This window comes from Protomyctophum parallelum (assembly GCF_964188405.1).
Source record: "Protomyctophum parallelum genome assembly, chromosome: 2".
Taxonomy (NCBI): domain Eukaryota; kingdom Metazoa; phylum Chordata; class Actinopteri; order Myctophiformes; family Myctophidae; genus Protomyctophum; species Protomyctophum parallelum.
The window spans coordinates 55,615,972-55,631,285 of NC_139699.1; the positions used below are offsets into that span (position 1 = coordinate 55,615,972).

A 15,314-nucleotide genomic window follows, 5' to 3' on the forward strand; every position below is an offset into this window, starting at 1 on the left:
GGGCAGCTTCCTTGTCTCTTAACAACACAATGTCGCCAGGACATAGGTTTCTGTGAGCTTCAGTCCGCTTTGTCTTGCTCCTCCACCGGCTCCAAAACTTGTTGGCGAGAGCCTGTACTTGCCGCTGCTGTTTGCAGAGAAGATCCTTGTCCGTGATGTCTCCAGGAGGAGGTGGGATCCCGACCTTCTGGGTAAGTATCTTAGAGGATGTTAGAATGGACAGTGAGTCGCTCACTAGTGGACGGATCTCTGCATCTTTATCTGGAATGACAAACTCAAAGGGATTTTCTGCTGCTGAATGATCTTTGAGTGGTCTGTGCAGGAAAGCGGGTCCGGTCATCCATGATGTATGCGCCAGGCGTGACTCAGTGACCGAACTGGATGCATGGTCAGCAGGGTTGTCCTCAGTATGAACGTAAGACGACTTTTCTGGCTTCGTTGTTTGGAGGATGCTCTGAATCTGTCCATCTTCATGTTCGGCCCTCTGGTATGCCACTGCTCCGCTGTCTTCTGGGAGTGAAGTATCCCAGTCACCTGTGCTTGCTGTGAGTTCCTTCAGGAGAGCTCTTTCCTGAATAGTCACTGGGGTCACAAGTTCAAGGGTTTCTTCTGTGATTGTTCTCGGCTTGGAGAGATTACCTCGTCGCTCCCCGCAGTCATCACAGTCTTTCTCTTTGAGCTGCAGGAAGCTTTCACGGGGAGGAAGGATAGTAGATCGGCCATTCTCCAATACGTTAGTCTTGAATGTGCTCACATCTGGCTGATGTGCATTCTCCAAACACACATCTCCCACGAGCACCCAGCCTAGATCCAGCCTTAGTGCAAAAGGTGCGTCATGTGGTCCATTGATCTGCTGCCTGACTTTATGCACCCTGACTATGTCTCTCCCTAGTAGCATGAGAATTTCCGCACTGGAATCGAGCTCTGGAATGTTGGCCGCCACGCTTCTCAGATGTGGATGGTGACGAGCTGCATCGGGCGTTGGTATTTCCGAGCGATTATTGAGAACCTCGTTACACTCAATAAGTGTCGGGAGATTGAGACTGATCTTTCCGTCGAGCGACTCAATCTGAAAGCCTTCTGCTCTTCTTCCGGATGTGTCGATGGTACCGGCACAGGTTCTCAAGGAGTAGGAGGATGGTTGGCTCTGAATCCTGAACAGCTCAAAGAAGTTTGTTCTAGCCAATGAGCGATTACTCTGGTCGTCGAGGATGACGTACATGTTAATGGCTTTGTCACGTTGACCCTGAGGATAGACTCTGACTAAACAAATCTTCGAGCAGGACCTAGCTGCCTGGCCAACTCCGCAGACCTCAGTGCAGTGGGAATTGACTTCTGATGTGTTAGGGCCTTGTTCCTCCTCCTCCCCGCCATTGTCTGGTGGGGATGTTGTAGGACGAGCTGGACCTCTGTGCATAGCTGTGTTGTGGCGGGTGCTATCACACTCACTACACTTCACTGTGGCGTCACAATCTCTGGCCATGTGAGTAGTTGAAGCACAGCATTTAAAGCATATCCCATTTTCTTTAAGGAAGGCTTTCCTTTCTTCAAGAGTCTTTGCTCTAAAGCCTCTACATTTCCTTAATGGGTGTGGCATGTTGATGTGAAGGGGACAGTTTCTACCTGGACTGTCATTCTTCCTGGTAGGAGTGTCCATGTCGGGGTCCTCATCTGCTGAGACGTCAGTCTGGTGCACGGTTATTGGGTTCCTCATGCCTGGGGCCCTAGGTCTTTCTGGTCTCCCAGGTACGAAGGTGCTGCTGTTACTTGGGAAAATGAAACTGGGGTCATTTCTGATGCGCGCCTCGTCATCAATGAACCTAGCGAAGAAGTCGAAAGGAGGGAATTGGCCGGTGTGTTCTTTAAACCGTGAGCCATGGGTGACCCACCTCTCTTGGAGGTTATAGGGGAGTTTCTCAATTATGGGGCAGATGCCACGGGCTGTATCCAGGTACCTCAAACCTTGTAAGTAGTCTTCCTCCTTGGCACACGAAATCTCCATAAGAAGATCTCCCAGCTCCCTTAACATAGTGTAGTCTTTGGGAGAGATAGTAGGGAAATTGTCCAATTTCTTGAATATGGCATTCTCGATTACTTCTGGTGAAGCGTAGCAATCCTGGAGCCGCCTCCAAGCCTTCTTTAGCGCTTCCTCTGGGTCACTGACGTGAACCGAGCGCATCCTTTTGACGTGCTCGGAAGATTCCCTGCCAAGCCACTTTGTTAGCAGATCCATTTCCTCGCTAGCTGTGAGGCCGATGCCTCTGACTGCATTGTTAAATGATGAGTGCCATGCTCTGTAGTTTTCAGGTTTATCATCGAATTGAAAGAGGCTTGTACTCACCAAGTCGCGTCGAGCTAAATAGCGTGCCAGGTCGTTTGTCACAGGTGCAGAGTTGTATATTCCGGCATGCTGAAGGTTAGATGTCCAGGCTGCAGATTGCTGCGGATTGTTGGACCGGGCTGCAGATTGCTGGGGAATATATGACCGGGCTGCAGGGTTCGGAGTGTTATGAGCTGTAGTGGAATCCGTTTTGCGTTCCTTATCCCTCTGGAGGGCCTCTGTATTTTCTTTCTTAATGGGAAGTAGTTTAGAATCAACTGGTAATGTTTGAGTTACTGGTGGCTTACTGTCTTTGGCATGCGTATCGGGTGTTGGGTGTGAGTCATATGGAGTCCCCCATGTGACAAGGCTGTCGTCAGTACCAGGAGGACTGGCTATGCTGGCGTGTGTAGAGTGGGGTTTAATCTGTTCTTCCACGTATTCACTTGTGCGCTCCGTAATGTCCTGTATAGGCACTGGCTGTCTGGTCTTGTTCGATGCACTCACATAGTCCCCTTCTTCAGCTGCCTCCAAGACCTCTGCTTCGGCTTCAGCTGCAGCTGCTTCTCTTTTAACAGATAGCGTTCCCAGTTCAGCCTCCAGCTTAGCCTTTTCAATTTTTAGTTGTGCCTCCCTTTCGGCAAATGACACTCGTGCTTTTGCTGCTTCAGCCCTGGCACGAGCTTTTACTACGGCACTGGTGGATGAAGCTGTAGTGCTGCTTCTCCGTGAACCGGATGATGAAGTATTGTCTTTTACTCGATTTGTATCCATGTTTAGATGAGAGGAAGGTTGTTTGTTGTAGCTGCTGTTAACTCCAGAAGATCTTGTTTTTTCACTGTACTGCCCCCACTGAGGTGTTGTAACCACAATTAGGCAGCCAGCCAAACTCCATTCAAAAAAAAGAGACAGGAGTCAGGAATGAGGCGTCTTGCTCCCTTTTTACTGATCTTTGTCAGGAATGAAACTGTAACACAGTAAAATGTACAAATACAATTGACTGTTAAGAGTCACATGAAATAATACAGACCTTTGCAAATAGTCTATCGAACTGCTACAAAACTCTACAGCATGTAGTCATCAAAAAGCAGTTAAACAATTGGCATTTAAATAATCAAACCAAAATCATAACAATCCTGTCTAAATCCAAATACGTGTTACATTCCTTGCATTAAATGGAAATAAACATTAAACTTACAAACAATGCTCTTTCTGTAGTCTCAAACAGCACAGCTAACCTCTCTCTTCACAGCAAACATTGTTCTGCCTGCTCTCCCTCACTCACATGGAGTCTCATTGTACTGATTACCCCTCAATGCAGCACAAGTGACAATCAATCAGGTACAATCAAGCAGGCGTGGGTCACTTTAACCTAGGGTTGCTTAATAGGCACACATTAATACTACAGAAAATAAAGCCTGCACCAACACTAGCCTGGAAGGCAACACAGTTGGCATCTTGTATCACCAAGAAAGGATCTTCACCGTTTCCAACAAGGGCAAAAAAATAACTTTTTTTCAACAGGCCATAAATTACTATCAATAACTTAAATTAAACCAACCAATAAATTGCTTCAGGTACTGTGGGGTTAATTAACATTAGCTGCAGTGTCATCTGGCGCCCCAGCTCAGATGCTTTCATTACACCATTTTTTCCACAAATAAATCTTTATTTCTTTATGTAGACATATAGCATTAGCACTCTATAGTGTTATATAGATATTCCACTGTTAGGTTAATTAGCTTACGTATGATTCATGGGATTTTTTTACGTTGCTTACTGTAAATCACTCTGGATTAAGAGCATCTGCTAAATGCCTAAATTGTAAATTGTAATCTCAATACAAAAACTGTTAACAGTGAGTGGACGACACCTTAACCTATTCTGACCGGGCACCCATTTTGGTGTCGGCATCATGTTATGCTTTAGCTATTTAAAAATAGCAGATCTACAAGCTCATATCGCACCACCGAGTGGCGCGATACGAGCTTGTAGGTCTGCTATTTTTGAAAAATCGAAGAGCGACTGACATTTTTAGAATCTGATCTCAGGTCAGAATGGGTTCATCAGACCAGTGTGTGTCCGGCGGAAACCTCGTATGAATCTGATCTCAGGTCAGAATGGGTTAAGCATTACACTTGTACACAATAGGGCCCACCATTTTCAATTAATCAAAACATTTAGAGATGCACGAATATACTATATAGTCAAAAGGAGATCATCAAAGGAGGTCAAATGGGAAAGACATGCATGTCTTAATGACTGTTGGTAGGGCGTTGCACCTCACTAGCCAACACACAAGAGAGTGCTCCCAGAAACAACGAGTTTAGAGATCTGTTGGGAATTGATTACATGAAACAGTTACCCGTGCGCCCAGTCCCAATGTTTGTAAACAAATAGTTGGTCTATTATAGGCTAATGTTTGAGCTGGTCCAGCCGGCTCCATTCACTGCCATGTATTTCATCTAACTTCCGGTGCGAGGTTTGTCACTCATGAAAGCCCCCATGAAATGTATGATGAGTCACTGTTCTGTTCTTTGGCTTTATAGAAGTGTATATTTGTACGTCGCTAAATGTTTTGATGAATTGAACAAGGTGGACCCTCTTGTAAACAAGTGTAATGCTTTATTGGGTCGTCCACTCACAGTTAACAGTCTTTGTATTGAGTTGTGCTTGAATTGTACTGTAATTCTGCAAACTGTTAATAAATATTTCAATCAATCAAAGCGTCATGGCGTATCCCGGGCACCATCGGCTTCCTTATCCTTCAGTAGAGAATTTCCTTGTGTTTTTCCCCCAGTAAGCTCCTTGGGAAACAGGTGGATAGTGAAGAAAGTCAGTCTGCCTACTGGCCAGGCAGAAGCCATTGACACGCATCGCATGGGAGCCAAAACTGGAACTGGAAGTTCGGTGAAAAATCCAGTTACTTATATGACAGCCAGCTGGAACAGCTTGTGAACAAACTCTATTTCTGAACAATTGCTTCCTTTGTTATATAATATAAAATTAGACATATCACAAGTTGTTTTCCAATCAATTGTTGTTTCATTGAGGCATCTAAACAGCAGTAAATATCGTTTCTGGCTCAGGGGTTGATTTGGTTGTCAAGCGGTCAATGATGCCCCATCTTTCACATACAGATGGCACATGCATTATCTATTTATTTCAACCGCTATATGATAACTTTAAACGGTCCTGCCGTCACTACATTTTGGACATGTCGTTATAGTCTACAAGCACAGATTGCAACACGATGCGATGTGAGCGAGCAGAATGGCTCTTTTAGCCTATTTTCAAAATCAGCTTGATTGACTAAAGTGACTTCAATTGCTCGTACTTCATTTCCCCTAGTACGTACTGCGAATGCTGTCATAATAAACAGTCTACAGACATGTGTATTAATTTACAGGCGCACAATAAAGTAACAGCATGACAGTCCATGTTCCACACACTGCACATGGCGATGGCGGATGTCTATTAATGTTTTATTTTATTGGATATGACATTTCTGACAGGTGTTCAGAGTTAGCAAAACATTCAAAATGTATCATCACATACACATAGTTTTAAACAGTCATCCCGTTGTCTGAACTTGTAGTCTCAGTGAGACTTTGTTTTGTCTCGATGTGAGCTTAGTCTCCAGTTACCAGAATACAACGGACTATACAGCCATTCTCAACCGTGAGGGTATTGCAAGTGGGCCCCCAAATAATTGGAAATATACACTATGATTTTATTGATAGTATAACAATATAAAACGAACAATACGTATTCAAAAAAACATCATAGTATGTTTTCTTTAAAACCTTGAAAAATGAGTTTTCGTTGTGATAAACAGGAACTTAAAATATACTGTGTTAGTTCCATTGATCCAAGTCGGAAAATGCACCCATCTCACCCATCTGACCACTTAAGAGGGTGGGCTGTGAACACTTCTTTGTTGCTTTTCAGGTGTGTCCTCCTGATCCAGAAAAGGTTGAGAACCACTAGAATAGTACAGTAGATCAAACCAGATAACTGACTATTTACAGTACAATTAAAAGGGTGAATGGAATGTGTGTAGATGCAATGGATAATATAGCTGCAAATAGTAATTAGCAGGCCAAACACTAAGTCAGTGAAACTAATGTCAGTCGACAATCTAAATGTACTTTTAAATCTACTACATGAAAAAGTGCTAATAAAAATAGTGGAAATAGCAGATCTGTAATCTGCCATTTTCAGTATCATTGACATTTTTTTTTTTTTTACATTTCTGGAAAATCTTCAATTTTTTTGGAAAATGGTCAACATTTTAATACAGGAAAAAAGAAAATGTACTTTGTCATTGAATACTTAAGTATTTTTGTTAAAGCAGGCCACTTTAATTCAAGTACAAATGTTCACTTTCAACTTTCTCTTTGTGCTTGGACCAAAATATATAGAAATGTTTGACATTTTTCTAGAATGCCTTGATATTATATGACACCTGTTGGGCTGGGCAAATAAACCACACATATATCCAAACATTTAAAACCAACAACCGACTACATTTAGCTTCATTAAAAAAACAAACATATATCAATTCGACACCAATATGTATTATAATTGTGGCGTGCAAAAGGAATAGTGAAAATTTGCTAAATTAGCCAAACTAGATCAGAGCGCATCATGATGTGACGCGGTGAGAGCTTGTAGATTGGCAATTTTCACAGTATAAATATATTTTGACCTAAAATTAATCGGAATCGGAATTGTGGCAAAAGTTATGAGATAATGGTGATATTGACTGAAGGTCATATGGCCCAGCCCAACCTGGGGGTTTGGGAAATGTGTTGTTTGTGACATGTGGCCATCGTGAGCCATCACAACTTGTAATGGGACCCACACTGTCATCTTCTGAAAAGAATGGTCAAAGTAAAAATAAGAAATAAAATCAAGTAAAAAAATAAAAGAAGAACATAAAACAGAATAAACTACTGTACTACTGATGTAAATATCATCGCTGTCGGGAGGAAACCACCTAACTCGATTTGTGTGGTTTGGGATTTTCTTTCTTTCATAAATCAATGCTATTGAACACCATTTACGTCTCTGTGTTGGTTAAAAACATATTGGACCAATGAAAGTATTAAAAAGTGCTTCGGCAAAACCTTTCATGACATTAGTTTGGAGATTTATCCCCCACATATGGCAGAGAATTATATAGAATTATATTTATTAAAAAAGAAAACAAGTAAAATGACGTGCTGTTCTTTTCAGAAGGTGATGTATACATCAGGCAGAGGAGGGGGGGAGAAAACAGCTCACTCATATAGAGAGGTAGGTAGACGTGGCTTTGGGCAGTCTTCATCCCAACGACAGGTCTGTAGCAGTAGTATCAACACACAACACACTATTGAATAAAACAAAGAATGACTCAGATGACTGATGGTAATTGTGTGTGTGTGTGTGTGTGTGTGTGTGTGTGTGTGTGTGTGTGCGTGTGCGTGCGTGTGTGTGGGTGTGTGTGTGTGCGTGCGTGCGTTCGTGCGTGTGTGCGTGCGTGCGTGTGTGCGTATGTGCGTGTGTGCGTGCACGTGCACGTGCATATATATATAATATATATAATATTATGTCACAGTACTTCCATCACCGGAGGCGTGCTACATGAAGGTCATGACTTGAGCCTCGTGAGACATCGGTACCTCCGACACATCATTTCTTAGTTTGATGGGGGCCCTGCACTCCTTTTTCAAACTGACTGTTGTGAGCTCCAAGAAAAAGAGCACTCCTTTTTCAAACTGACTGTTTTTCAATCGTACTGTAACACACACACACACACACACACACACACACACACACACACACACACACACACACACACACATATATATATATATATATATATATATATATATATATATATATATATAAATTTACAAATCACAGATACAGTACATTTTCAAATAGGAACTAGAAAGATGCAATCCTGCGGAATTGGGAGTGTTGTTATACTGCGTATATACTGTCCTATCAGATGAGGGCAAAGCGCACAAATGCCTTGGGGAAGAGTTCCGAATCGGTGGCCGGCCAATCAGAAGGGAGCATAGAGTTATTGCCTCGATTTAAACGTTTTTAAACTATTTAGGCACTGGACTGCAATAATGTATGAATGAATGGACCATTGTAAGCGCTTTGAGTATAGGCACGTAGTGCATAGACATGCGCTATAAAATGCAATCCATTATTATTATTATTATTATTATTATAGATGCTTCACCCAATTTCAACCTATAGCCTGTTCATATAAAACAGTGTTTTCAACCTTTTTTTGTATCAAGGCTCATTATTTATTCATCATTTGAGAAACGGACCACCGTGACATTTAGCCTCTCAGACCCAAAACGTAGAATATTTTGTTGCCGTTGGATACCATTTTGACCACAAGTCAATGCCGTATAGGTAGGAGATAACAGGCGGACGATCAAAATGACAATTCTTCTACATTCTCTAATGGTGCAGTAGACTTCTCGTACTTTAAGTAATGCAGATGTTTAACTCTAAGGGTCGTAAGGGTCCAGTTGGTTTCATTTTACGCTCTCAAGAGTTAAAGATAATATAAGGGTTAAAGCTATATATAAGGGTGTTACCAACTATCATTTAGCATTTAGACCACTTGGAACCCCCTCAAGGACCACTGGTGGTCCCCGAACCACTGGTTGAAAACCACTGATATAAAAGGTGCCAAAATAATCATGTATAAGATGGCACCATTTTCTATACTCACTCCGTCTCTCAGAGGAGGGCGAAACCTTTTATGACATTGCATTTTTAATTACCTGAAAAAAATTGATTGGAGATTTACTCCAAATCTCCACACCCATAGCTGTTGTTGTATGAAGGGAGGAGTTAGGGGAGCGGATGATATTGTGACTATATCACTGATTTATTTTTCCATCAGCACGTTTGACTGTTAAGGTTTCAGCCTCCAGGAAGAAACCCTAAATACAAAGGGAAGACATCATTGCACATAACAACCAGTGACCAGACCACAGGGTCTAATGAAGTACTGTCACCTCATACACATGAAAAACTGGAAAAAATACAAAAATCACAGCACTCCATCTTGAAGACAGGTTGAAAATGGCTGAAGTGCTCCTTTAATAAGACATGTTGAGATGTGTGGCATCTGACCATCAGTGTTTGGTAGGCTGAAGACTATAAGCGAAGACTGGGGTGTAAGTGGTTAATGGACACTACAAATCGTCACTGTCAGATGGAGACCTTGTATGTCCAGAACCATTTTTATTACATAGGCCAAAAAAGAAAACACACATTAGTTGAAATATGGAGTTACCAGGTTTTTGCCTGACATGCCAGCGACTAAATGCAAATGAGAACAAACTTGCGGCCGTTTTGGCTATGGCTGGAAAACACAACATTAAATGGTTTGTGGTGCCTGGAGAGTCACTATATGACCATCCTGCCTGGCCCAATGAGGCAGCCAGCTCACATAAACACACACACATTATGCCTCTTATGACTCACTTGGGTAGCTCTCTCTCTCTCTCTCTCTTAGACAGCGTGAAGGTACCCCCTCCTCTCTCTTAAATTTTATTAGCGTGGCTTGCAGTTGAACCCTGACTCGTGTGGGACCGTTCGTCTCAGCACCGCCACCATTTTCACGCCTTATTTGTAATCAAACAGAGCCAGCAAACGCCGGGGGATGGGGGGGGGGGGGGGGGGGGGGGCGAACAGATGTTTTTTGGCCACTCACCGACAAGTCTAAACTAATTTCGGCGCTGTCAGATGGAAACCTTGTATATTCAAAACCGTTCCTCTTTGAGGGGTGCTATAGCCCCTCCGACGCCTGGTTTGTGTGTTCCGCCCGCGACGTCATGTGTGTGGCCAAGTCTATGGACTTTTTATGAAAAATTGTGTTCTGTCAATGGCCAAGTCAATGGCAAATGAATGACGCACTGGGGATAAAAGGCGCCCCTTACTTGCGCGAATGTGATTTCGCTTTTGTCCCCACACGTCTCATAAAAGCCATTGACAATGAAAGAAGAAATTAGGTCAAATGTCTGCCTGTAAATTTAACCAACCAATCACATTAATTCAGTTGTTCATGAGATGACGTATGATGATGTATAATGATATGTATAATGATATAATATAATAATAATAATAAGAGCGCCCCTCACTTCACATGGGTGTGATTTTTATTATTAAACTAGAGCGGCGGGCTTGGGCACTCATGGCCTACTTGGAACGATGCAAGTTGGAAATGCATGCCACACCCGCAGTTATTATGTCTGTGTCCCTTTTATGCCCATATATGGAGTTCTTTGTCAGGCATGACCAAATATGAGATATGCAGATGTCAGAACAGTCATTGTGACGTCAGAACAGGCCAGCTCCATATATGGAGATATAGGGGTGATCAGGTCCAGAGCCCGGGGCAGAGGCTTTTGTGCTGGTTCTGGACAACCGGCTATCCGACAGACTCGACACCTGCAGGCGCTGCACCCCCTGTGGTGGGGTGGAACACCTGTGTCGATTTTGAAGTTGTTGAGACGGTTCTCGAGTTACGTGGATTACAGACGTACTACATATGTACGTACACACACACACACACAGACTTGGTGCATTTAAAAAACCAACATACTGTAAAAAATAAATAAATTGTGAAAATAGCAAAACAACAAGCTTTTAGATGCCATTGTCACTACTTTGCGACACTCCTGTATGATGAAACGGGACGTTAATTGACTCAAATAGGGAGATACAAGGTTTCCCCCCCGACAGCGTCAATTTGTAAATGTCTCCGCTGTGTGTCCTGGTGAGGTGACTGGGTGACATTAGGATTGGTGGAGTAGCACCACTATGAGGGCTTGAATAATAATGACTATGCAGGGGAGACTGACATGGGGATCTGAGCGCTTGGCGTAGAATGCACTGTACTGTGATGTGCACGTGTGTGAGTGTGAGTGTGAGTGTGAGTGTGAGTGTGTGTGTGTGTGTGTGTGTGTGTGTGTGTGTGTGTGTGTGTGTGTGTGTGTGTGTGTGTGTGTGTGTGTGTGTGTGTGTGTGTGTTTCTGTATAGGTTAAATACTCCACATTCTTCAGTGCCAGTAGAGCCCTTTACCACGGGCCCAGGATACAAAAAAAAAAGACAAAAAAAAGGGAGGGGGGGGGGGATTCCATTCACATTTCAATGGAACAGCATTCCTCTGGGAGGCTGCCTGGCCGGGCAGCCATCCATCCATCCGTCCGTTCATCCATCCATCCCTCCATCCATCGCCAGTCCCATCAGGACCTGTAGCAATGGACACAACAAACAAAATAACACGTTGTTACTGTAGACAGACCATAATACTCAACACCAACGTAAATTAAGCCCCGAATGGAACATCCTGTATAGTCACTCTGTATCACTCTGTATCGACTATACCCTGAACACTGTAATCCGTTATTATCTTCCAAATTATCGGCGCTGTGACGTACGTACCATGCATAAACCTCATATCGCCATATATCGTCTCTGTCGGGTGGAAACCTCTATATGTCCACAGCTCTTACTTTTCAGGATTCAAATTCAGAAAGTAGCCAAAGTAGCTCAAAACGTGTCGCTTTGTGCCACGTTTTGAACATGTGGATCTGCTACTTTTGAGACACTGTATAGGATGATCAAGTAGGGCATCAATTAATATTAGGAAAAAAAGTTAACCCATTCTGACCGGGCACCCATTTTGGTGTTGGCATCATGTCACACTTTAGCTATTGAAAAATAGCAGATCTACAAGCTCATATCGCGCCACCGAGTGGCGCGATACGAGCTTGTAGGTCTGCTATTTTTGAAAAATCGAAGAACGACTGACATTTTTAGAATCTGATCTCAGGTCAGAATGGGTTCGTCAGACCAGCGTGTGTCCAGTGGAAACCTCGTATGAATCTGATCTCAGGTCAGAATGGGTTAAATTATGGAGATAAGAGGTTTCTGCCCAACAGCAATGCTGTATTACCCCTACCTCCCCATACATGACTTGCCATATGAATGCCCTATTTTGTCATACTACAGTGAAACGGTATCTACTGTAGGCCTAATTAGTAGGCAGGTGTCTGAACTGTCCATAGTCCTCCAATGAGACGCAGGGTGATTTATTTTAGGTACTTTTACTTTACTTGATAACTTCCATTTTTCAGTACATAATTATGGCCCATAATAATTCTACTCCACTACATCTCATATATAAAATATTTGAATATATATTATTCAATTCAACCTATATTCAATTACAACCTTGAGTAGCCTACTATTCATTTGGTATTGCAATGTTGATACCTCTACATACTAAAGTAAATTTTGATTTTGTAATCATTTTTATATTGAGATGTTGCAACTTAAAGTAAGTAGCCTAAAACACATTGGTATTTGCATGTTACCAGAGCATATCGCCTTTGCACACCGTATGTTGTGCAAGGCGATATGCACAGGCACAGGTGTGAAAATACAAGCTGCGTTTAAATACGTAATAATCCCCCACAATCACAAACACCTTTCACCATGCTTGTATTGTATTCATTACATTTTTGTAGGATGTTTCATACCAGCATGGACATGTCCTGTACAGCTTACTTAACGCTGGCTGGCAAACACGTGATTAGATTTCACTTTTGTTTTCTTTTCTATTAATGCAAGCAGTGAACAATGTGTTATTAAATAAAAGGTTGAAATCCTATTTGAAATGACCAAACCTGCCTACCGATGATGTGACTGGTAGGCAGGTTGTGGAACTGTCCAAAGGCCTCCTCTGAGACACAGATCAAATAGACAGAAATGGTGCCATCTTATAAATGAGGACCATTTTTATGATAGGTGAAGTTGGAGATACAAGGTTTCTGCCGGACCCCAACGATATCCACTCTCTCTATGAAGTCCCTACAAGATAGTAACACTGACTGCACTGACATAAAGAGCTATTGAAGGGCGCCAACTCCCCTAATGCTTCCTTTGAGGCGAAATATGAAAGTTTCAAAGGTCATTAATCTTGACTCGAGAATGAGCACATAATTCATTAAATCATCAGATATTTCAGCAAAGAACCCATTAAGTCCACTAAGTAATTTAACCCATTCTGAACGGGCACCCATTTTGGTGTTGGCATCATGTTATGCTTTATCTATTGAAAAATAGCAGATCTACAAGCTCATATCGCGCCACCGAGTGGCGCGATACGAGCTTGTAGGTCTGCTATTTTTGAATAATCGAAGAACGACTGACATTTTTTTAATCTGATCTCAGGTCAGAATGGGTTAATCAGACCAGTGTGTGTCCAGCGGAAAACCTCGTATGAATCTGATCTCAGGTCAGAATGGGTTAAAGCACTGAGAGTCTGTCCATAAAACAGTGTTTGGCAGGCACCGCGTCATGCCGTCTCGCCCCGCTCAGTGTGTACAGCTACAGACCACATCATTAGCCCTCCGGTTGGGTTCGGGCTTGAATTCACACCGGGGGCCACTGGCACACAAAGAAATGAATGCACTCACATTACCGTAGGGCAGTGAATCTCAGCCCTTTTCATTTCAAGGGCCCCAAGTTTCATAAGCATTAGGCCACAGACCTCCATTTGCTATGATTTTCTTTTTCGTCCCCTCCGCAACCCCACATCTTAGTTAGTTTTCCCAATTTCCACTTCCACTTGTACTCAATCGCTTGTCACTGCTGACCTCTACTGGTTGGTTCGTTAGGAAGGGTGCAAATGGTGCCCTTCCATATATATGAAGTCACCACATACTTTTCACATGACATTTTAAGCCCAGCAAGCACGGTCAAGACCTGGCAGAATTTGTGACGTCTCGACTGGGGCCAGATCAAGTCAAACCAAGACTAGTCAGATCTGTCCCAGAATATCACCCGATTTCAACCAACATAAATTCTGCCCACTAAGACGGACGGAATACAAAACAAAATGTCCCTGAGGGTGTTCTGAATGGGTCTGTAACTCTGAGATTGTACAAATGGAACCAAATGGGTCGATTCCATTCCAAAGTAAATGGAACAGAGCCATAATTCTGTGTGTATATAGCCCATTGTGTTGGTGTAGTGGCTGCTGCGGCTTGTCAGTTCGTACTCACTGTGTTATCTTGCAGTTGTTTGTGGTGACAAAGCGTCCTGTGTAGTGGATGTTGCACCGGATCACGTTGTTGGTGAAGTCTGATTCCAGTACCAGGTACTTGGGGTTTACCTGGAGCTGCAGGGGGGGTGGGGGTGGGGGGGGGGGGGGGTGCACAGGAAAAGGCACAATCGAAATGAGAGCAGCAATACAGAACTATTCAGAACCCGTGGATGTGTCTGTGTTGCAACGTGACGCATTATGAGCTTGTTGTAGAGATATGCTATTTGCAGGATTCAAAAAACAAACAAACAGACAAAGTCAAATTATGGACATACAGTACCCATAGGTTCTGAATTCATAGAACTCTGCGTAGGTGCGTACAGTAGGTACTAGGGGTGAGACGATATATCGATATTGAGATATATATCGCTGTGATATACAGTATATCGTATCGTCCTCCCAATATCATGATATTAATAGTTAGTATAGGCTACCCATTGTTGTGGACAGACAACTTGTGGACAAGTTGCAAAGTTGCAGTCAGTGTTTTACTGTTTGGAGGAGGCAAGATTCATAAACAGTTTGTGAATACATATTTTTGCCTTTTATGGTTATTTCTTTCATTTACAGTTACAGATATCGTGATATATCGTTGATGAAATCTCTTGCAATATATTTAATATCACAATATTGCAATATTTCGAATATCGTGATATTATCATTATTGAGGACCTAATATCGGCACAGATATGGTATCGTGAGGTACCCATATCGTGCCACAGCGTACGCCACAGCGTACGGAAACAAATCTAGTATAATCCCGTGAAATATTAGCTCACTCTGATCTCGTAGTCGAAAAAGAGCCTTTGGAATCCGTTTTGGAATTGGACGCGGTCACAGGGTCATCCAGGAGG

General features: G+C 42.8%; 1 protein-coding gene across 1 annotated transcript in view; it reads right to left on the bottom strand.

Moving 5' to 3' along the window:
- Nucleotides 1-9,573: 9,573 nt before the first annotated feature.
- The window catches only part of loxl1 (lysyl oxidase-like 1), a 46,805-nt gene continuing 41,064 nt past the window's right edge, over nt 9,574-15,314 (bottom strand). Inside the window, exons 6-7 of the mRNA XM_083759575.1 lie at nt 14,420-14,535; nt 9,574-11,600 (exon numbers count right to left, since the gene is read on the bottom strand). Coding sequence (XP_083615701.1) covers nt 11,594-11,600; nt 14,420-14,535 — 123 coding nt within the window. The 3' untranslated portion in view covers nt 9,574-11,593. The remainder of the gene's footprint in view (nt 11,601-14,419; nt 14,536-15,314) is intronic.